General features: G+C 43.0%; 6 protein-coding genes and 1 long non-coding RNA gene across 7 annotated transcripts; 4 read left to right on the forward strand and 3 right to left on the reverse strand.

The window, feature by feature from the left end:
- Nucleotides 1-4,518: 4,518 nt before the first annotated feature.
- ppk6 (pickpocket 6) lies at nt 4,519-6,993 on the forward strand. The gene is made up of 6 exons (XM_064680625.1): nt 4,519-4,706; nt 4,769-4,972; nt 5,041-5,777; nt 6,510-6,627; nt 6,689-6,798; nt 6,854-6,993. Exons 1-6 carry the CDS (start codon nt 4,519-4,521, stop codon nt 6,991-6,993), a joined length of 1,497 nt encoding a protein of 498 aa, XP_064536695.1.
- A 5-nt stretch (nt 6,994-6,998) lies between these two features.
- On the reverse strand, nt 6,999-8,583 carry l(2)k09848 (lethal (2) k09848). The gene is made up of 4 exons (XM_064680651.1): nt 8,384-8,583; nt 7,615-8,330; nt 7,205-7,560; nt 6,999-7,145 (listed from the first exon to the last, which is right to left on the reverse strand). Exons 1-4 carry the CDS (start codon nt 8,469-8,471, stop codon nt 7,049-7,051), a joined length of 1,257 nt encoding a protein of 418 aa, XP_064536721.1. The 5' UTR covers nt 8,472-8,583; the 3' UTR covers nt 6,999-7,048.
- A 101-nt stretch (nt 8,584-8,684) lies between these two features.
- LOC135427199 (pseudouridylate synthase TRUB2, mitochondrial) lies at nt 8,685-9,926 on the forward strand. Its single transcript, XM_064680654.1, has 3 exons — nt 8,685-8,892; nt 8,949-9,161; nt 9,216-9,926. The coding sequence occupies exons 1-3, from the start codon at nt 8,763-8,765 to the stop codon at nt 9,821-9,823; spliced, it is 951 nt and encodes a 316-aa protein (XP_064536724.1). The 5' UTR covers nt 8,685-8,762; the 3' UTR covers nt 9,824-9,926.
- Nucleotides 9,887-12,035, reverse strand: SmydA-5 (SET and MYND domain containing, arthropod-specific, member 5). Its single transcript, XM_064680647.1, has 2 exons — nt 11,456-12,035; nt 9,887-11,240 (listed from the first exon to the last, which is right to left on the reverse strand). The coding sequence occupies exons 1-2, from the start codon at nt 11,791-11,793 to the stop codon at nt 9,917-9,919; spliced, it is 1,662 nt and encodes a 553-aa protein (XP_064536717.1). The 5' UTR covers nt 11,794-12,035; the 3' UTR covers nt 9,887-9,916.
- Nucleotides 12,036-12,575: 540 nt separating this feature from the next.
- Nucleotides 12,576-14,372, forward strand: LOC135427178 (fatty acyl-CoA reductase wat-like). Its single transcript, XM_064680626.1, has 6 exons — nt 12,576-12,685; nt 12,837-12,923; nt 13,024-13,049; nt 13,094-13,493; nt 13,557-14,265; nt 14,360-14,372. Exons 1-6 carry the CDS (start codon nt 12,610-12,612, stop codon nt 14,370-14,372), a joined length of 1,311 nt encoding a protein of 436 aa, XP_064536696.1. The 5' UTR covers nt 12,576-12,609.
- A 2,957-nt stretch (nt 14,373-17,329) lies between these two features.
- Nucleotides 17,330-18,056, reverse strand: LOC135427123 (uncharacterized). The gene is made up of 2 exons (XR_010435990.1): nt 17,571-18,056; nt 17,330-17,514 (listed from the first exon to the last, which is right to left on the reverse strand). It is a non-coding gene; the product is annotated as an uncharacterized LOC135427123 (long non-coding RNA).
- Nucleotides 18,057-18,443: 387 nt separating this feature from the next.
- Nucleotides 18,444-20,137, forward strand: LOC135427179 (fatty acyl-CoA reductase wat-like). Its single transcript, XM_064680627.1, has 6 exons — nt 18,444-18,471; nt 18,512-18,624; nt 18,671-19,187; nt 19,251-19,495; nt 19,535-19,953; nt 20,026-20,137. Exons 1-6 carry the CDS (start codon nt 18,444-18,446, stop codon nt 20,099-20,101), a joined length of 1,398 nt encoding a protein of 465 aa, XP_064536697.1. The 3' UTR covers nt 20,102-20,137.
- The last annotated feature ends 819 nt before the right edge of the window (nt 20,138-20,956 follow it).

A 20,956-nucleotide genomic window follows, 5' to 3' on the forward strand; every position in this document is an offset into this window, starting at 1 on the left:
TTGTTCCCTTCCCCTCGTCCATTGTAACTATACCAACTTCTTGGTTTATTTTTATTTCGTGCAGATGAGTATTTAAGTTTCGACTTCAGAGTATTCTGCAAATCCTTTTTCTTATGTGCAAGTGTGTGTGTCCGTGTGTATGCGTGTGTTTGTGTGTGCTGTGTCCCTTGCCAACTATTTTCGCTGACTCGGCGCAAACCACGAATCTCCAGCTCCAACTCGCCATTGCCCTTGCTGCTGTGGCAAATCTCTGGCGAGGCTGTCAGTGTCCCGGCTTCCGTTTCCATATATCCTTAATGCCATTGAGAGCTGCCGCCTCGCAAGCTCCGCTTGCAGCGCGCTCAATATCCGTGGCGCCTGCAACAAGCAAAATATCCCCAACCACCCACCCCCCCTACTACACCCACACTCGTAGTTTTTATTCCCATTTGGGCCGCTGCCCAGTTACCCGGCGATACGCGGCGACACTTAAGCGTAAAGTGCCGCCTGCAATGGGATTGTGAGTGTCCGGGTGGAGGAGTGTACGCGTACAGTGAATTATTTGTTTTTATTTTACGATTATGGCAGCGTCTTCGGGCCATAATAGGTCATTGTGGCTTTCACATTTCAATGTGTATGCAAATATTCGATTGCCATTCGCCATTCGCCATTTTTATGTGCGGACAGCTGATGTTGATGGCGTTGTAAGACACTTCCAAGTGCTGTCCAAATAGCCGCTGGCCATGTTTGCTGCTGGGCTTATAAGCAAATCCATTCCACTTGGCTGACTTGGTTGATATGCCTGATTGTCAGTTGGCATTTGTTGGCTTATCATTACGAGCGATAATCAAAAACCAAATTTGACTCAAGTGCCAGCCAAACATCAATCTAATATTTATCCGAATTGGCACTTGAGCAATAATAATGCGCAACTTGTATCGAAAATTTACTAGCTATCACTTCAGCGCATGTCTGTTAAGGTCTCTGTTAAACTTTTTACTGCAGAGCTTATTTTAAATGGCGATGCTTTCGAACAAGGCTGCAAACAGGCTTTAAGCTAAACTGGCTTCAGCCTGAAAACAGCTATTTTATTCTGTTTACATGTTTGATCCTTAACATAAATGTTAATGAAATCTTAACAGCATGACATTACCAGATGTTGATTAACATTAATTAAGTTCTATTTAAACAAATCAATTGTTCAACACTATTCAAAACATATTTTTTAGTTTCACACTAAACTCAACTTCGCTGTCAAATTTTTTGGCGAACAAACTAATTGCAAAAAGTTGTTGTAATCAAAGGGAAAACTGCTGCCTAATATGACAAATTCCACGTTCTGCGCTCGAATTTCTGTCATACAGCAACTAAAACTTTGCTGCAACCACTTGCTGGCAACATGTTGAGACTCCCCCAGCCCAGCCCAGCCCCGCCCAGCCCATCGCATCCACGCAGCATTAACTAACCAACCAACCAACCAGTTAAGCTCAACTTCTGAAGCCCAAATTATTTTTTCATACAAATAAAAGTTTGCTGGCGAAAAACACTTTGACAAACAGGCGAACCAACTTCCCGACAAACAAACTAAATAAAGCAGGAGAAAAGGTAAAAGTCGTGAGTGCTTAACTTACAGATAGCCTGTAGCCAGCTCTGAGGTACTCTATTGTCGTCGCAGCTGTCTCTAGCTTATGGAATTTTTGAGATAAAATATGTAGCATGAAAGTGAGTATATCTGAGTGTGAGTATGAGTCGTACGCATACGCGAAATAAATAATATGCACATACAAAAAATACCCTTGCACAAATCGTGCTATCAAATTACTCAATATGCAACAGTCTGATTGGATTCGGTGCAGATCATAATATAGATAATGCTGTTACCTCTCTGCTCCCTGTCTGAGACCCACAATTTGATTAACATTTCTCTTTCACTCATAAATTCAGATGAGAATAACAAATCGCTAAAACATTTAGCACAGCTCATCTACCCCTTTGTTGCTTGAGCAGGGTATTAAAAGTTGAACTAACAAATTGCTAATTTTCGGCAAATTCTGTCCACTGCCCGAAGGCGCTCAAAAGCCTGATGAGCTTTGGGTCATTTGCTAGAAATATTGAGCTAAGACTGCAAACTGCGCTGCTCTAAAGGTCGCTTTCCGCAACACTTCAATTGGCCCAGTTTAAAGTCAACCTCTACGTGATGCTCTGTTTATCGGACTCACAAATTTTACAAATTGCTCAGCAGTTTGTTAGAGGGCGATATAGTTGTGTGTGTGTGTGTGTGTGTGTGTGCGTGTGTGAGTCTCTCTGTGTGTATTTCCCATCAGACTTTTATGCATGGCGCGACACTCGCGCTTTCCTCTGATAAGAAAGGCAGCAAAAAAGTTAAACTTAAGTTTAAAGTTAAAGGCATTTACTTGCCTGTCACAAGCTTTACATTTTGGTTGACAAAAAATTAAGAGTTCATGTTAAAGTTTTCGCTAGTCTAAAGGCGGGCGGTGGGCGTGTCTCAACATGTTTTTGCTTTGACTCAGTTCAGTGCTGTGGTTTCTTATACCCTGTAAGGGTGTACTGGTGTAAGGTATATACAAATACTGAGCAAATGTATTTAAGAGGCAATAGAGTGCATCTCGGACCCCCAACAGCCGAGTCGCTGGAAACATCACCTCTGTCTGTATAAACTAGACATAAGTATAGTATATAGTATAGTATAGCATATCCATTTCTTAGATACCTATACCATTTCCCCCGAAATCGGTAAAAGCCTTGGGCTTTCATATTTACAGACATTTTCATGGCATATTTATACGAACAATAAACACCGAAGTTATTCAAGAACGCATTTTTCATAGAATTGAGTCTAGAATGTCGCGGCAGCTCGTCGCCGAGGGCATCTGCTTGTCGGACTCCTATTTTAATTGTGTTGATTAGCATACAAATAACTCAACTATGCGCATTTAGTATGAGTTGTTGCCGAGAAACTTGCGTTTAATTAAAATTCAATCGCATCTGCTTAAGATGTGACAGTAAAGTCCGCAATAAAGTCAACAACTAATTCCTTTTAAATGCTTGTGAGTTGAGTCCCGAACTTCACGAGCTGCAACTTTTTCTCGCATCGAGTAAATTGTTTGTTTGTTTGTTGTTTTTTTTCTAGCTGTTAGTTTGTCTCCAGGTCTCGACCTCGCCCTCGCCCTCGCCCTCGCTGATTGCCCGCAGGTTGTTGTTGTCCGCACAAGTTTTGATTTTTATTGCCATTGCTTAAGAGCTGAAGATTTGTAGATGAAAACTTCTGGACCCAGCAGCTGCACATATGCAGCGCAAGGAGCGCAGTTCGAGCAATGCAAAAGTTGTGGAAACTTAAATTTGGACACAAACATGGACCGTTCGCTAAAGAAGTGCACTTTAAACTAGTTGCCCAAGTGAAATTATTGTGTTAAAGTTGACTTTAGCAATGGGACTGGTCGGTACTTTGCAGGCGATTTAGGTGCATTCACAAACAACAAACGAAATTTTTCAACAGCTGCAGTTTGACTTTGAGGTAAATAGTTAACATTTAAATAGATTTTCTGGTTTACGATTAACGTTTGCTTTCATTCTTCATAGGGCTCATATATAATCAAGTTTTTAAATATAATCTAATAATGGTAACTATCGACAACTCTCTGATCATGTATTTATTGGACAACAGCTCAACAACGAGACGGCCCAGATCACGCCCACTTGACCTCCCCCAAAGAGTAGATGTCTAACTCCGCACCTTCCACTGTTTCCCCTACACGCAATACTTAACTGCCAACGTTTATAGAAAAAAAAAATTATTTTAAAGCGGGCAGATTTTAAATAAAAATAATAATAATGTTAAAAAACAAAAAGGTATTGATTCGGTTATACTCCGACTTTTCAAAGGCGAAACAACAAATTTTCGGAATTTAAGTAAATTACCATACAAAAAAAAATTGCTTTTTTTCGTTAAAAAAAAGGTTCTTTAAAAAAGTTTTACTTAGAAAAAATTAGCTCAAAAATTTCTGTATATTTAAATGGCGAGTTTTTTAATTTTGTAAAACATTTCTGAGCGCATTTGTAACTTTTTCTCGAAATTACGAATGGCCTCAATTGCAATTTGTCCAAGAATTAAATAAAGCTAAGTTGAATTTCTAGTGATTTTACGGACTCGTAATCCCTATCATATTTTTTCATGGATCTGCCCTTGAAAGTGTATTTACCTGAATTCCGTAAGTAAGTTCATTATAAAAGCTTTCTTAAAGTATTTATTACCGCTCCAAGCAATCACAGTAAATCAATTAAGTTTGCATGGTTCACAAGTTTCTTTTCACCTGCCCCTCGCGACTCTTTTGAGGTTCTTGGGACCATATCGTTATAATTAATGTGCTACAAAAGACAAACTTACCCAGACTGAACAAATTAGGAAGACAATTAGCCCATAATTAGCACTTAAAGTTGGCAGCCGATGTCCTGTTCCGTTTCTGTCCTGGCCTATAAAAGTGAGCGTCATGCGGTGTCAGCGGCTTCAGAGCTGACGAAATGGCCAACATTGTCAAGTGGCCGCCTGTCGGGCGCGGCTCGCCACGCGGCAGGCAGAGGCTGATTCAATACTGGAGAAGCCATCCGTTCAGGCTGGCCATTGCCAACACCTTCTGGGAGTATACGGAGCGCACCAAGGTGAGCGGCATGTGGCTGCTGCGACGCAATCGCACGCAAGGCTTGTCCAGGTGAGTCAAGCTGAATGTGTACCAAAGCTGGGGTGAGGTTTTAGCTGGCATTGGCATTGCAGATTGATTTGGTCGTCGGTGCTGGTGCAGCTGCTGCTGCTGAGCATCTTTCTGACGCTGCTGCTTTGGTTAAAGTTCTACTCGTATCCCATACTGAACACCATTTCGAATGATTTGTCCATCACGGATGTGGCTTTTCCCGGCGTCACCATATGCAGTCCTAAGACGGTCAACACGGAACGCGTCCACCGCTACGTCCGAACGCTGTGAGTGTCCTGGAGAGAAATTCCCCGCATGATCACCGCACGCTCAAAATCGTATTCAACTTTTGCAGCCAGATACCAACGGAGTATGATGTAGCCGATGTGGCAGCTGGATTTGAGTTTCTCAATGCCTTCACGGATCAGAGTTTTGTGCCACCATCGCACGAGAGCTACAAGGTTACAGATGCTGTGCTGCGCCTAAACAATGTGTCCATCTGGGAGGCTGCCATGGCTGTCAGTCCGGGTTGTGTGGACTTTGTGAAGCGCTGCTTCTGGGGCTACACGGAGTTTCCGTGTAACCAGACCCACGAATATTTATCCTTTATACCCACAACGGCATTCCTTGGACCCTGCTGCTCGTTCAACTACAATCCTCGCAATGCCAGCTTTCTGCCCTTCTCCGCCAATATCTTTGGCTTGGACGGCGGTCTCACCTTCATTGGCGCTGAGGGCTCTGAGCGCAATTTGAGCACCGGTCTCATTGTGCTTGTTCATCATCCCATGGATTATGTAACCGAGACAACTGCATCGGTCACCATAACAGCCAGATCCGAGAGCTTTGTCGAGGTCTCGCCCACCGTGCAGACCTCCTCGATTGAGGTGCTCGAGCTGCCGGAGAGCAAACGCGATTGCCTCATCTCGGATGATGTGCAGCAGCGCAACTATCGTCAGGCATCCTGCCTGCTGTCCTGCCAGACGGAGGCCATTGGCAAGCGCTGCGGCTGTCATCCCTATTTGCTGCCCATTGTGAGTGAAAAGTTCAAGGAGTGCAACCTAAACGATACCTTCTGCTACTCGGATAACTATGGTAAGCTGAAAATACTTTACATTTATATTTAACTAGAGAGATTAGCCAAAAAAAGAAAAAAAGTTGACTCACTTCCCACACTTACCATCTTATTCATTCACTTTCTTAACTCGAGCTTGAGAAATTGTTTAGTTAGCTACCTTCAATGCCATTGTCAGGGTGCGCCGTGTCCTTCGCCTTGTGTCTGACATATTTCACGCTCCTGCGAATCGCTTTTGTGGTGGATTGTGGTGTGTATGCCGCGTTGTTCTGTTTGCTCCAGTTACATCATTTATAATTTATATTAAATATTCAAAATGCGTGCCCTTACACATAAGTGTGTTCCTCCCAGCTCGACTTGAACTCAATTTTTCTCCTTTAATGCGCTTCGGTATGCATAGCACTTAACTTACAATATTTGTTTGGGGTATAAATAATATGTTTCGGCAAGCACAAGAGCCAGAGCTTCTGACATATGATATAACTTTTAGAGTAAATAAATTAGGTGACACTATGTAAAACTAGCGTGACAATCAAGCTACAATGAAGAGTATTTAAATATTCTGATTGATTTGATTTCTTTATAATTTTGAGGAGTTTAACCTTTCAAGAATGGATAAAAATTTAAGCAGCAATTAACCTTTTTTTTACGCCTAAACAAATAATTTGTCTTTATTTTGTTGAACAAACTTTGATAAGTTGTGTGTTCTTATACCTAATCATCTGTTTTATTTAAAACAAATTTACTCCCAGACAATTTTAAGAGCGTACGCTGTGATCAGTGCTTGCCAAATTGCTATGACGTTACGTACTCAACGCTTTCCTATAAAACAGATCTCAACCTGCATCAGTTCTCCGTGAGTAACTTTTAGTAAGTATCCAATCCGAATATATATAATCGGCATTCACTTCACACTCAATTACTTCCGTAGCACGACGGAGCTGCTCAACAATGACAGCTTTGTGTTGCGCGTCTATTTGGCCAAGCAGGTGGTGCCTGTGATACGAAAGGTGACAGTCATGTCGTGGATTGGACTGTTGTGTAAGCGCTTGGTTATCCCAGCTACTAGCTTTTATTCATTTTTACATAATTGCAGCTGACTTGGGCGGAATTTTTAATCTGTGTCTGGGTCTGAGCATGATATCCATTGTGGAGTTCTTTTACTACTGCACTTATCGCTTATACGTAAACTATCAGCAGCAAAGGGAGCTGCATCTAAAACAGGCTTGGAAATAGTCGGATTTTAACATAGCATATATCTTTTAATATAAAACTTAACTTTATGTGGGATTTATTGTTTTTTCTTTTTTATTTTCTGCGTTTGTTTGGGCGCTTTCCGCTTTGTGGCCACCGGCGTTTGCTTCTCGACCGCCTCATCATCGCTATCACTGTGAGTAATTGAGAATTTATAAACAGACCGCGCAATGTGTATATATTATAAACTTACCCCACGGTGGGCATCTGATCAAACATATCCTCATATTCTGTGTCCAGCGGCGCTGCTTTCAGTGCTCGCTTCTTTTGGCTATGCGTTTTCACTTCCTGTTCCCCTTCATTCTCATCATCGCTGGACTCCTTTCGCAGCTCCTCTGGCAGCTGCTTAATAAGCACTTTGGTTGCCTTCGACTTCACATAGCACTGATACAGCAGCACTGTCGAGTCGGCCTCATGCACACGCACATAGCGATCAAGGGAAGCGGAGCTCAGGTATTTGCCCGTCTCATCCAGGTGCAGGTCGCTAATGCCGCCCGTAAATCCTTTGTAGGTGTGCACATGGGTTTTCATGCGCCGCGTGTCAAATGCCTGAACAATAAATTAACTAATTAAAGTAGCTCCAATATCATAACTGAAACTTACCTTCAAAACGCCCATGGTGGTGCCCGTATATATGTAATTGCCGCGTGCCACCAACGTCGCGAAGCTCATGCCGTGCTCCTCACTGGCAAAGTGCGAAACTGGACGCCGTTGCTTCCGCGTGTCGTAGAGCCTCACATAGCCATGGCGCGAACAGGTCGCCAAAACGTTCGGGCCATCCACGAAGCCAATATCGCTGTCCCAAACGGGCACCTCAAGTTGCAAATAATCGTTGGGCAAATTCTTGGAGCTAAATATTTGCTTGCCATCGGCACTCAAATCGTAAACTTTTAGATTATTCTGTCGTGCCTTGCCGCCGGTGGCTACAATGTGCTTAGCCGTGGAGCACTGGCGCAAATGTTCCATATGATCGCCTGTGTTGATAATGAGGGGCTCTTTCTCCTGATCCTCCTCCTCGTCCACTGCATCAAGCGACAAACTCTGTATTTGTCCATTGCCAATGCCAGCAATCAAATTGTTGTTATAGCGCGCCAGACCCACAATTGGAGCGCCGGTAAAATTAACTTGTCGCGTGTTCATGCCACCGCCAATTCCAAGCGAATTAATCTCGGCAACGTTTTTGGCACGACCGAGCAGAATTTCGGTTTGCGTTTCATTGCCAAAGGCCAGCGTTGTCACACGCGATTCCTTGTCTAGGGCACTTATATCGCTGAGATTTGACTGAGTATGTGGATTCTGCTCAGCAGCAGGCAGAAGATCTGAAAAACATTTAAGAATAAGCGCCGGCAGCAGAGCATGGTGTTTGGCTTACGTTTAAAAGAGCCTGTGTGTGTGCCCACAAACAATTCATGTTTGGCGGTGTAATTGGGATGTTTCAGGTTCGCTGTAGTCCACTTCATGTTGATTAATCGCCTTTTAAATTTGTTTCTTTGACAATTAAACAACTCGCAACTATTAGCGATCAGGCAAAACAAATGCAACACGTGCAAAGCCTAATGTGTGTGAGCGAGTCAACCCTGCTGTTTGTGCTGTGCTGCAAAACGACAAGGTGCAGTAGTTTCCAACACTAATCACTTATCGTATAACACACACTAGCGATGGACGATATATATCGTTAAATCAGCTGGCGGCTATTAATTTCAAAACAAAAACACGCTGAGCTCTTTGTTTTTATATAATTCTTGTTAATCATGGCACTTACAAAGGTCTACGATGCGGCCACTGTGTTTAAGCACTTAAATGGCATCATAAATGTATATAAGCCGGCTGGTATTAAGGTGAAGCACGTGCGCAACGCCATTCTGAGCAACATTTGCAAAGGTGTGTAATAGAAATAAGCGCTAAGAGCTAAATTTAAAGAAATTCAAATTTCACAGGACTCAATGAACTGGAGCAGAGACAACCATGTAAGTTACCGAAGAGCAGACTGCTTCTAGGCACTGGCACTGCCGCGGATACTGTCCTTCATAAGATAGCCAAAGATACAGATCTATCGGATCACATACTAGCCGCTGGCCCACGATACATGCCAGATGACATTCGCTGCGCCGCCGTCGCCACACTTGGTAGCCACACAAGCGGCGTCTTGTGTAAGTATCCAGTCGTACTTTTAATTGAGAACCTAAGCCATTTTTTGCTCACAGTGCTCGGCCTTAACAATGGACTGAAACAGTCGAGTCTCATACAGCGCAACCGGCCAGTGCGCGTCTACCATGTGACCGCTCGCATGGGTACCGCCACAGAGAATCATTTGCCCGATTCGCACGTCACGGTGCGCGCCAACCATCGTCATGTCACCGCAGAGCGCATCAGCGGCCTGGCCTCTTCCATGCAAGCCTCACACCAGCGCAAAATGTACGAACTATGCGGTGTCGATCTACAGACGCAGGCGGCCTACGAGCTGGCCTGCAAGGGCCTTCTACGGCCTGCCGACAACAGCCAGCCGGTCGTCTATGGCATCAAGCTGATACATTTTGAACGGCCACACTTTACGCTCGAGCTGCACACCATCAACGAGAGCGAACAGTATATGGCGGCCCTGGTGCATGACATGGCCATAGAGTTGCGCACGGTGGCGCACTGTTCGCAGCTGCGTTGTATACGCCACGCCCACTTTGATGTGACGGACAGTCTGCTGAGGCACGGCTGGCATCTGCCGGGCATCGTCAAAAATATGAGGCAACAGCGAGATGTGCTTGAAGCTCATCCGCAGTTGTTGGAGCAACAGCGCGTGGATCTGCATGCTGCGTAGCAGTAGGCTATTAAGAGTAAATTAATTGTAAAATAGTATTTCTTATATAGAAATATTTTATAGTTTAACAAGTAATCAATTATATTTATAGTTTTAAACTGCAGTCTGGCTATGGCAGAGGGCCAGCGTTAATTTTTCATGCTCGAATAGATCACGCTGCAGCTTGTCGTGCAGCTTCTTGCCAGCTACAGAGTCCTGTGCCTTTTCTAGCACATCCACTGCCTCCAGTACATGGGATCGAGCCAGCTCCAGTTGCGACATTGCCTGTGCAGGCTGTCTACGCGCCTGCTCCTCCAGCGTGTGTGCCATCTCGATCAGAATGACACTCACATAGATGGCCAGCTTGATGCTGTGCGGATCGAGACGTTGGCAAACATTGTACAGCTCATCGCATAGTCGCTGCTTACGATCCAGCTGAATATCGCTTAGTTCGGCCAGCTCCAGGCCCGGCTCATGGCCGTAAAGCTGAATAAGTGTGTGCTTCAAATTGAACATGTGAAAGTGATTGGGATGCAGCAACTGGGACAGTCGCGCCAATAGCAATTCCACTTGACTGGCCGTTGGTCGGCCGGCCAATAGCTGGTCCACCTCTTCGGTCATGTGGGTTTGCACTTCCGTCACATAAGCAGCATCCAGCAGTACGGGGCAAGTGTCGCACTTCCATTGGGTTTGCTCGTTGAGCGGGTCCAGCGGCAGCTGCACGCCCACGCACGACTTGGACACATCGCCCAGGCAGCGCATGGCGCTCACATAGCTGCCGTACTCGGTGGGATCCTCACAGCGCGTACAGCGGCAGCTGAAGTGCTTGGTCATGCGCAGATGGTGTTGCCGCATCTGCGTGCCCCACAATATGTTCGTGTAGGTGATCTTCAGGTGGTCGCCCCTCTTCATATCGCAGCCGGCTCGCACCGCAATGCGCTGCGTGACGGAATCAAACTGAAAGTAGCAATTGGGCTGGCAGGCGTGCTCCATCATGCAGGCCTGCCGAAAGAGTCCGCTGAGCTCCACACCCGTCGCCAGCTCAATGACCATGTAGTTGGTCTCTATTATGCCGCACAGGCGATGCAGCAACTCCGGCTCATAGTCGCTGAGCAGGCAGCACTCACGGATTTTGCTCTGCTTGAGGCGCTGCAGAAACCGCTGCTCCAGATAGCTAACAATGCGCTGTTCCGCTTCCTGCTGCAGCTCTGTGCCCAAGCGTTCCTCCGCATGTGACTGCATCTCCAGCAGGGCCTGCCAGCGCTCCGGCTGTTGCCGCTGCAGTAGCAGGCACTTCAGCACCAGCAGCGCATCGTGACGGTAATAATCATGCAGAGCACGTGCATCCGACTTGGCTGTGGGCGCAGTGCCCAGGCTGAGAACACTGCACTCTAATTTCTCGTGTACGCAGCTGGCACTGCAGACGGGCCAACGACAGCTGTTCGAAGAAACAGATTAATTACACTATACTACAAAATGGTGGTTCGAGTTTTTCGATTTTGTTCAGATCTTTTATCAAGGTGTTTCCAGCTATAGGTATTATTTTCCAAAAAATTTTCCCGCATTAAAAGAAAGAACAGATTCTATTATTCATATCTATTTTTACTGGCCACTTGCAATTTAGAATTTTGTTGCACAGTGTTAGATACTCACTTGCGGCACTGATGCTTGCCCAGGCGACAGGGCGTATAGCAGCCCACACAGGGCACAATGCTGGCCAATTTCTCGTCTTCGGTGAGAAACCACTTGGGGCCCACGACAAGGGGCTCCTCCACAAATATGATCTGCTTGGCCTTTATGTCCTGAGTGGCCACCAAGTAGCGTCCCAGCTGCTCGTCCTCTTGCACCCGAAAGGGCCTGCAGCAGCTCTTGTGCTGTGGCCAATGCTGCTTCTGGTGCTCCCCGGTGCAGTAGCGCACCATCTTGCAGCGGGTGCAGGTGAGCGACGCGGCCACATCGCAGACGGCACAGTTGGGACTCAGAGCTGCCATTCCAATGATCACTTCACGGCTTTTCCAATCGCACTGATGTTACGTGGCCAGAGAAAATCTCATTTCGATTCGAGTTGCAAGTTGTATTCTTTCACGCGGCGCCCTCACAATTTATTTTTAGCACGTTTCTCCAAACACCTTCCTCTGCTCACTCGGCGTCTACCAAGTGCGCTCTTCAGCTCTTTCCCAAACTATGTGAAAAACTCTCTGTTTTGAAATGGCGCGTCTATATAGAAGTGTGAGCAATATATGTGCATATATTTACTACTAGCGCGTATTACCCGTCTTTGCCCGGTCATCGTTTAGCCGAACCACCTTATGGTAGATAGCTTTAAAAATCGGTGCTCGACCGATAGTTCCTATGGTCCGTTCCACTTAAAACACAGACGTGAACCAAACCTCAACAAGAAAGCTTTGAAACTACAACAATCTCGTAGACTCAGCTATCGATCTTGCACTAGAATTTATAAATAACATCTCCGAGCATTATTATCCAAAGATAAACATAAACCCTACCTGAATATGTAAGAGAACATTCGCAAACTGTTGAAAATATTTAAAATCAAAGAAATTCTGCTTGCATTTTCTTGCAGCTAATTAAACTTGCGAATTGAGGTGAATTAAACTAAACGTTTTAAACACATGGCTCAGCTGCCTTATTAATATTCATGAACTCAGGCTCGAAAGCCTAGGCCGCTATAAAATTTTCCGCAAATATTGAAAACTTGTCATTTTATCGTCGACTCTCAAATCTGATATCGGTTTCATTAAAAGTCCCGCACTTGTATTTTAAGAATCGGTCAAACTGCATTTAAAATGGAGTCCGATATTAAGAAGTTTTATGAAGACAAAACGATTTTTTTAACTGGTGCCAGTGGATTTTTAGGAAGAGGTATAATTTGTTTTTTTTTCTGTTCTTAGAGAACTGCAGCGCACATTAGGATATACACAAGCTAATTAAGGCATTTCACATCAATGGTTCGGTTCGACTTCGAAACGTTGGGTTCATGTTCTAAAGTTTAGAAATTATTATTCTCCTTCAGTTATCATTGAGAAACTTCTGCGTGCAACAGAAGTAAAGCGTATTTATGTGTTGATAAGACCCAAACGTGGCAAGGACACACAGGAGCGTATTGCCGGATAGAAAACCAATCCCGTGAGTAGCCACAGCCGAACAGAGTCGAGTAACATAGCCTCCTACTCCATAGCTTTTTGAGGTGCTACTCAAAGCCAAGCCGAACATATTGGAGCGCGTGGTGGCCATAGAGGGGGACTGCAAGGAGCCTGATCTGGGCATCAGCCCAACGGATCGCGATCTGCTGATCGCGCGGCAACTGTCAACTTTGCGGAGCCGCTGCATGTGGCATTGGACATCAATACGCGTGCCACTCACCAGATGCTGCAGCTGGCCAAGCAGATGCACCGTTTAGTGGCATTCGTGCACGTATCCACGGCCTTTTCCAACTGTGTGATCCACCACAATACGGAACGCTATTATCCGGAGCACTTGAGCTGCAGCGCTGAAAAGGTGTTGGCACTAAGGCAAATGCTGGGAAAGGACACGGATTTGTTCGATAAGATGGCTCCCGTGCTGCTCGACAGGTTTCCCAATACATACACCTATACAAAGGCTCTGGCAGAGCAGTTGGTCCAGACGGAGGCGGGGGATTTGCCGGTGTGCATCTTTCGGCCAGCTTCCAGTAGGTTGCACTAGTTTATCCTCTCATGTTTATTGTTAATGATCCTTTTTCCCAATTGCTCAGTTGGGGCGACCAATAAGGAGCCTATTTCCGGCTGGATGGATAACATGTACGGACCGCTTGCTGTAATCCGCGGCATGGTATATGGTGTTTTACGTGTTGTCCCGGTCAATGTGAATGCTGAATCCAACATTGTACCCGTGGACGGGTGTGCCAATCTGGTGCTGTCCTGTGCCTGGCGCACGGCCATGGAGGCGGCTCAGCGCAAAGAACAGATCACTGGAAACCCTCCCGTCATTTACAACTTTGCGCCTAGCGGTGAAAATGTAGTTAATAATGCGTATATCATAGGCGCCGTGAAAAGAAAACGTCACATTTTTCCCGTAACCCTGGCGAAATTGTACCCCTTCATGCACGCCACAACCAAACCCAGGCTGTTCAAATTGGCAGCAATCTTTTATCATCTGCTGCCCGCCTACATCATTGATCTATATCTGCGCCTGCGCGGTCAGAAGCCACGCATGGTGGCCATTTACCAGAAGATCCACAGGAATATGGATGTGATCCAGCACTTTATGATCAACAACTGGAGCTTTGAGACATTTAATACGGATCGGCTGTGGGAATCTATGTCTGCAGCGGATCAGCAGCTCTTTGACTTCGATATGCAATCCCTGGACTGGGACAGCTATTTTGATCGCTTATTTTTCGGCCTGCGCACCTATCTATGCAGAAAGGATTCAAGTGAGGAGTCCATTAAGTCCATTAAATGGTATGTGGAGAACTTTGGTTTTCAAATGAGAAGATTTATAAGAACTTATCTTATTTTTGCTTTCAGTTTTTTTATACTTCATCGACTCTTGCAGTTTAACCTTGTAAAATGGCTGCTAAGCCTGTAATCATATTTTAAATCTATTTTTATTGCTTTTTGAATGTTCAATAAATTAAATAAACAAATTTTAAAATTGTAAATTATTTGAAAGTCCAACGCTTTCATACAAACATTAACCCTCTTTGAAGTCGAATATTCTAAGGCCCCGTCTCATTTTCGACCTTAAAGGAAGCTGGGCCATATGGCGATGGAGTCCGTCTGTCTGGACAAACTCTTTAGTGTATATAGGATAGATATTTATGTGAATGCACCACGACGATTGGCGTGCTTGAATGGAACTAATCTTGCAATTTCAAAAATAAACATGAAGGTTGCAGTCGGCTGTAACCAACTGCGCAATACTCTCTATTTAACGGTCATCAACAAATACATGTGCACTAAAAACACGGACGTATGCTAGGCTCCAGAAAGATAGCTTTCAAATTAAGGGCCTAGTTCTTATAGACGACTCGGCTATCGATATTGTTAAGGAATTTATATACTTTACTGGAACATCTCCGAAGCTCCTAACTTTGCAAGGATTTATAATCTAACAGATTTCAAATCCCCAAAAATCCGTCTGGGACAATGAACTTTAAGAGATTTTTAATCTTCGGATTTATCTTTTCGAAACAACAAACGATGCAATGTGACTGCTCTACGGGAATAGGCCCACCTGCACAAGTTACCTTTCAAAAAACAGATATATAAGGTACTAGCGGGTATAACCCGGCCTTGCCCGTGGCACGTATGTTATAAAATCAATGTTTTCAAAAAGCTTTGAAAATGATTTTGAAACTAATCGGACGGGAATCAAACAAACCTAAAATTCGCCAAAAAAAACTTTGAAATGCATTTTCCACCGAAGGAAACACGTCTCAAATGATTTTTCTTATAGATCTTTGGAAACGAATTTGAGCGCGAAACGTCACCCACCAAAGCTGGAATTTCCCAAATCGCTGAGATACGTATTTATTAAGTTCTTATGTAGAGCTTTGAAAATAAGTTTGAAGCAAATCGGACACAACTTAAAACTTCGCCCAAAAAATCTTTGAATCGCATTCCCCCCGAAGAAGTTTGAATTCTGCGAAAAGTGAAAAACACGTCTCAAATGAATTTTCATATAGATACTTGGAAATAAATTTTAGGGCGAAACGTCACCCACCAAATTTGAACAAAGACCTTTAAATATAAATTTGAGGCTGATCGGATGGTAAACAAAAAAGTTACATACAAACGTTTTTCGCGATTTTTGCACACTTGCGGGTGGAATTTCCCGAAACCCCGTCTTAACGTGCACCTACATCACATAAGGTAGCTACAGTGAAAATTTCAGCTTCCTAGCTCTTACGGTTTGGGCTGTGCGTTGATCACCAATCAGTCAGTCAGTCAGTCAGTCAGTCAGTCAGTCAGGACAAACAGTTTTATATATAGAGATATACAGCATGCTTTGAGAATTAAAACGTTTGTCCTTAATTTGAATTATATTTCAGCATGTGTTGTTCAATTCAATAAAAACTTTGTTTTCGAACAAATCTCTTAACTAGACTTGAGAAATTGTAATATGTCGCTTGAAAATAAATTTTCAAGGTACCTAAAAGTAGGCAGTAGAATATTATTCTACTAGCGTTAATAAGCTTTGCTTGAAAAATTACTAATAAAAATGAACACTTACATTTGAAAAAGAAATATACATATATAGATAATTTAGTTTTTTTTCTTATGGCTCAAAGTAACTTTATGTGTATGCAATAACTATGGATGGGCAGCGCCATCTATCGGTGAGTTTCAGACAATTACCTAGAATAAGGAAATAAAGATATCCGAAAAACTAAGCCTCCTTTGTAAAGTGTGGGTTTGCTTTCTCCTCGTGGATCTCAAAGAGATAAGCTCTGCGCGTTTAAACATCGCAAAAAAATAGGACAAGTATATAACAAAATATAAACTAAAGTGAATACAAGTATTACGATTGCTAAAATAACGCTGCTGTAAGTGACAATAAGACTTTATAATTTTTCCTCAGTGCACATAAGCCCCACTACATTTCGATCTACATATACGTGGTGAAGGATAAAGGCCTTTGCTTTCTCAGTGCCAATTCCTTTAAAAAGAAGGGTAAATATTTTCAGTTTTAATTATGCCTTTGTCTGATTTCGGGAAATGTTTTTGTCTCTTTAGACCTATGTATAAGATTCAAATTCGAACTATCAAGTCACTAACGCTAAAAAATGCACCAAACAGCTGCTTGTCAAAGGTTTAAACTCACCCGACTACGTCATAATTAAAACGGCCAAAATCAAAGAGCTTGTTTTTGTTTTTGTTTATTTTATTAAACCCCTAACCTAAGTAGCATCCCGACAATATCGGGTGTAGAATAATATAACCTATATTATTGTTAATTTGTCCTAGTTAGTTAATTAGCAAGTTTGAAAGTTTGAAAGTTACTGTATAGTTGTAAAATAGTGCAAGTGGCAATTAAGTGGAAAGAAGATAAAAAAACAAAATTACTTAAGAAACTTAATTTCTAAATCTAGTTCACCACCTACCTAAAGAACATAAATAATAATAATCACAAAAAGAGGGTTTAAACTCAATCCTCCTTTCAACTTACAAATTAAAGGATAACGCCATCGCCATCAAATTAATTATTCGAATATTGTGCTGGCATACGATTGTTGTTGATGTTTTGTCGTGACATATCAATCAGCTCTCAGTCATGCACAAAAACTTAATTTTTCTCACAGCTTAGCGATCACACACACACACAAACACGCACACACACACCGAAAGATCTTTCTGCGTGGGATGTCGACCTAAGTCTGGCACAATACATTAATACATACATAATAGCTGGAGAACTTACACAGCTTGCAGCATAGATAATATTGAATATAAATATATAATATAAGCTAAACATATTCTCTTCAAATTTTTTATATATATTATGCTTTTATGAATGCTCATATATTTATATTTATATATTTTTAATTATTTTTTTGTAATATAAACCTCTGTTACAGCCGCTATTTTCACTTGCCAAAAATATGTTTGGTGCCAATCAATGTGTAGGAATTATATTAAAAACATGTCAACCTAGAATAAATCATTATGTCTGAGTAAATGTTTGTCTTTTTGGGAACCATGCATCGCCTAAGGGAGCTGATTTAGTCAGAACAAGACTATCTGTAGGGATCCTGCCAATATACATATATGTACGTCAAGAGCAGTGCATCTGAGTGGGCCGATTATATGAAGAGCCTGTTATAACTGGCCTAACATATTTCTTTCTAGTCTTGTACCCCCTAGCCCGTACTCCTCCTCTCCCTCTTCACTATTCAGTATGCGAATTGTAATGAAATAGATTTATAACTTTGGGAGCATATTAACCAGCGGACTTAGTGAACCCACCCGCATGCCGACCAGTCACAGCCGATGCCGGCGCGTACTCCGGCTTGGTTAATTGCCCATCCGCTCCTTCACGTTATTCGTTACATAATTTAAAACACCCAAAAAAAAAAAAAAATCGCTGCGTCACCGCGAATTGGAATTGGGTTGAAATTTCTATGTCACATGCGAATTTACTTGAATCGCTTTGAAACTTATCAAATTTTCTGATTGAGGTTAATATTATTGGAATTTCTAAACCAGACACATATTCCAGTGCCTAAATTCATGAGTCTAGTCAGAGACGTGTTTACTATATCAGCACAAGGAAACATAAGGTTGAACTACACTTTTTTTAAACATGACTTCATCTGCTTTATTAATATTCATGAACTCAGGCTCTGAGGCCTGGGAATGAATTTGGCGTTTCGCTTCTATAAAAGGTTCTGCAAATATTTAAAACTTGTCATTTCAACGCCGACTCTCAAATCTGATATCAATTTCCTTCAAAATCCCGCAGTTTCGTTTCAAATTCGGGAAAACTACATTTAAAATGGAATCCGAAATTAAGAAATTTTATGAAGACAAAACGATTTTTTTAATTGGTGCCAGTGGATTTTTAGGAAGAGGTATAATGAGTTTTTTTCTTAGAGAACTTAGCGCACAATGGGATATAATTAAGGCTTTTGACAATAATGATTCGGTTCGACTTCGAAACATTAGGTTCATGGTCTAAAATTTAGAAAACATTACTCTTCTTCAGTTATTATTGAGAAACTTCTGCGTGCAACAGAAGTAAAGCGTATTTATGTGTTGATAAGACCCAAACGTGGCAAGGACACACAAGAGCGCATTGCCGGATGGAAAACCAATCCCGTGAGTAGCCACAGCCGAGCAGAGCCGAGTAACATAGCCTCCATAGATTATTGAAGTGCTACTCAAAGCCAAGCCGAACATATTTGAGCGCGTGGTGGCCATAGAGGGGGACTGCAAGGAGCCTGATCTGGGCATCAGCCCGACGGATCGCGATCTGCTGACGCAGCAGGTGGAGCTGGTGTTGCACGGCGCGGCAACTGTCAACTTTACAGAGCCGCTGCATGTGGCATTGGACATCAATACGCGTGCCACTCACCAGATGCTGCAGCTGGCCAAGCAGATGCACCGTTTAGTGGCATTCGTGCACGTATCCACGGCCTTTTCCAACTGTGTGATCCACCACAATACGGAACGCTATTATCCGGAGCACTTGAGCTGCAGCGCTGAAAAGGTGTTGGCACTAAGGCAAATGCTGGGAAAGGACACGGATTTGTTCGATAAGATGGCTCCCGTGCTGCTCGACAGGTTTCCCAATACATACACCTATACAAAGGCTCTGGCCGAGCAGTTGGTCCAGACAGAGGCGGGGGATTTGCCGGTATGCATCTTTCGTCCAGTTTCCAGTAGGTAGCACTAGTTAATCTACTCGATCCCAATGTAAATGCTGCTTTTACCCAATTGTTTAGTTGTGGCGACCAATAAGGAGCCTATTTCCGGCTGGGTAGACAACATCTACGGACCCATTGCTATACTCCATGGAGCTCTATATGGTGTTTTACGTGTCGCACCTGTTAATTTGAAAGCTAAGTCCAACATTGTGCCCGTGGACGGTTGTGCCAATCTGGTGCTGTCATGTGCCTGGCGCACGGCAGTGGAGCCGGTTCAGCGCAAGGAACAGAGCATATACAACTATGCACCCAGCGACGAGAACGTAAAAATTTATGAGGAATTCAAGGCCGAGTTCTAAAAGAGCCGACACGATTATCCCATAGCCCAGGCAAAATGGTACCCCTTCCTGCACTCCACCAACATACCCTGGCTCTTTAAATTGGCAACCATCTTTTATCATCTGCTGCCCGCCTACATGGTTGATCTATATCTGCGCCTGCGCGGTCAGAAGCCACGCATGGTGGCCATTTACCAGAAGATCCACAGGAATATGGATGTGATCCAGCACTTTATGATCAACAACTGGAGCTTTGAGACACTTAGCACGGATCGGCTGTGGGAATCTATGTCCGCAGTGGATCAGCAGCTCTTTGAGTTCGATATGAAATCCCTGAATTGGAATAGTTATTTTCAGCGGGCTTTGTTAGGCATGCGCACCTATCTGTGCAAGGAGGATCCAACTAAAGAGTCTATAGAGCTCGGTCGTAAGAAAATGAAACGGTACGTGGAGAGCTTCTGCTTAAAATGAGGACGATATATGTATCATTTAACTTAACTTATTTAAACTTTCAGTTTTCTTATACTCCATCGGTTCTTGCAGTTCAGCCTTTCCTGCGTTGGCATTGGCATTGTAAGATGGTTGATATAACTTTAATCATATTTTTATTTTATATGTATATCCTATGTATACAGAAATTCCTGCGCTATGCACTTGCAGCCACGTGACTTGCCAATATAATAACACGTTTTCTTTAATAACTTAAATGTTTCTTAACTGATATTGATGATTTTTTCAGCAGTTTTTGCTATTATGCTATAAGATATTTCTATATTATCAAAAAATACATAAGAAATTATCGCTTAAATTGGTGGGTACTTCAATAGATTTATTTATTTGATTTATAGTTATGCGGAGAGGCTCGCGGGTGACGATAGCTAAAATGAAAGCAACTTGATCTGTGTAAACTATATACGGGGAAATAAACTCGTACTACTAAAATTTCAGGTCTCTAGTTATTATAGGTTCTGAGATTTCTGCGATCATTAATACGGATGGACGGACGGACGACATGGCTTGGTCGACACGGCTATTGGTACTGACCAAGAATATATATACTTTATAGAGTCGAAGATGTTTCCTTTTGTCTGATACATACATGGGCACAAAACCATACTACCCTTTTAACACACTTTGAGTGGGCTCAGGGTATAGGAAATTCCAGTGTCCCCGACAATCGGGTTGGAATTTCAATGTCATGCCGAATTTACTTGAATTATTTTGAATGTTATCAAATTTTCTGATTGAGGTCAATAATATTGGAATTTCTAAACCAGACACATATTCCAGTGCTTAAATTCAAGAGACTAGTCAGAGCCGTTATATCAGCTCGAGCAAACATCAAGTTAAACTACACTTTTTTTATACATGACTTTAGCTGCTTTATTAATATTCATGAACTCAGGCTCTAAAGTCTAGGAATGAATTTAGCGTTTGGCGTCTATA

The sequence above is a fragment of the Drosophila montana genome, unplaced genomic scaffold (assembly GCF_035044405.1).
Source record: "Drosophila montana isolate Dmon_TW-CO22-7 unplaced genomic scaffold, ASM3504440v1 contig_2127_1, whole genome shotgun sequence".
Lineage (NCBI taxonomy): Eukaryota > Metazoa > Arthropoda > Insecta > Diptera > Drosophilidae > Drosophila > Drosophila montana.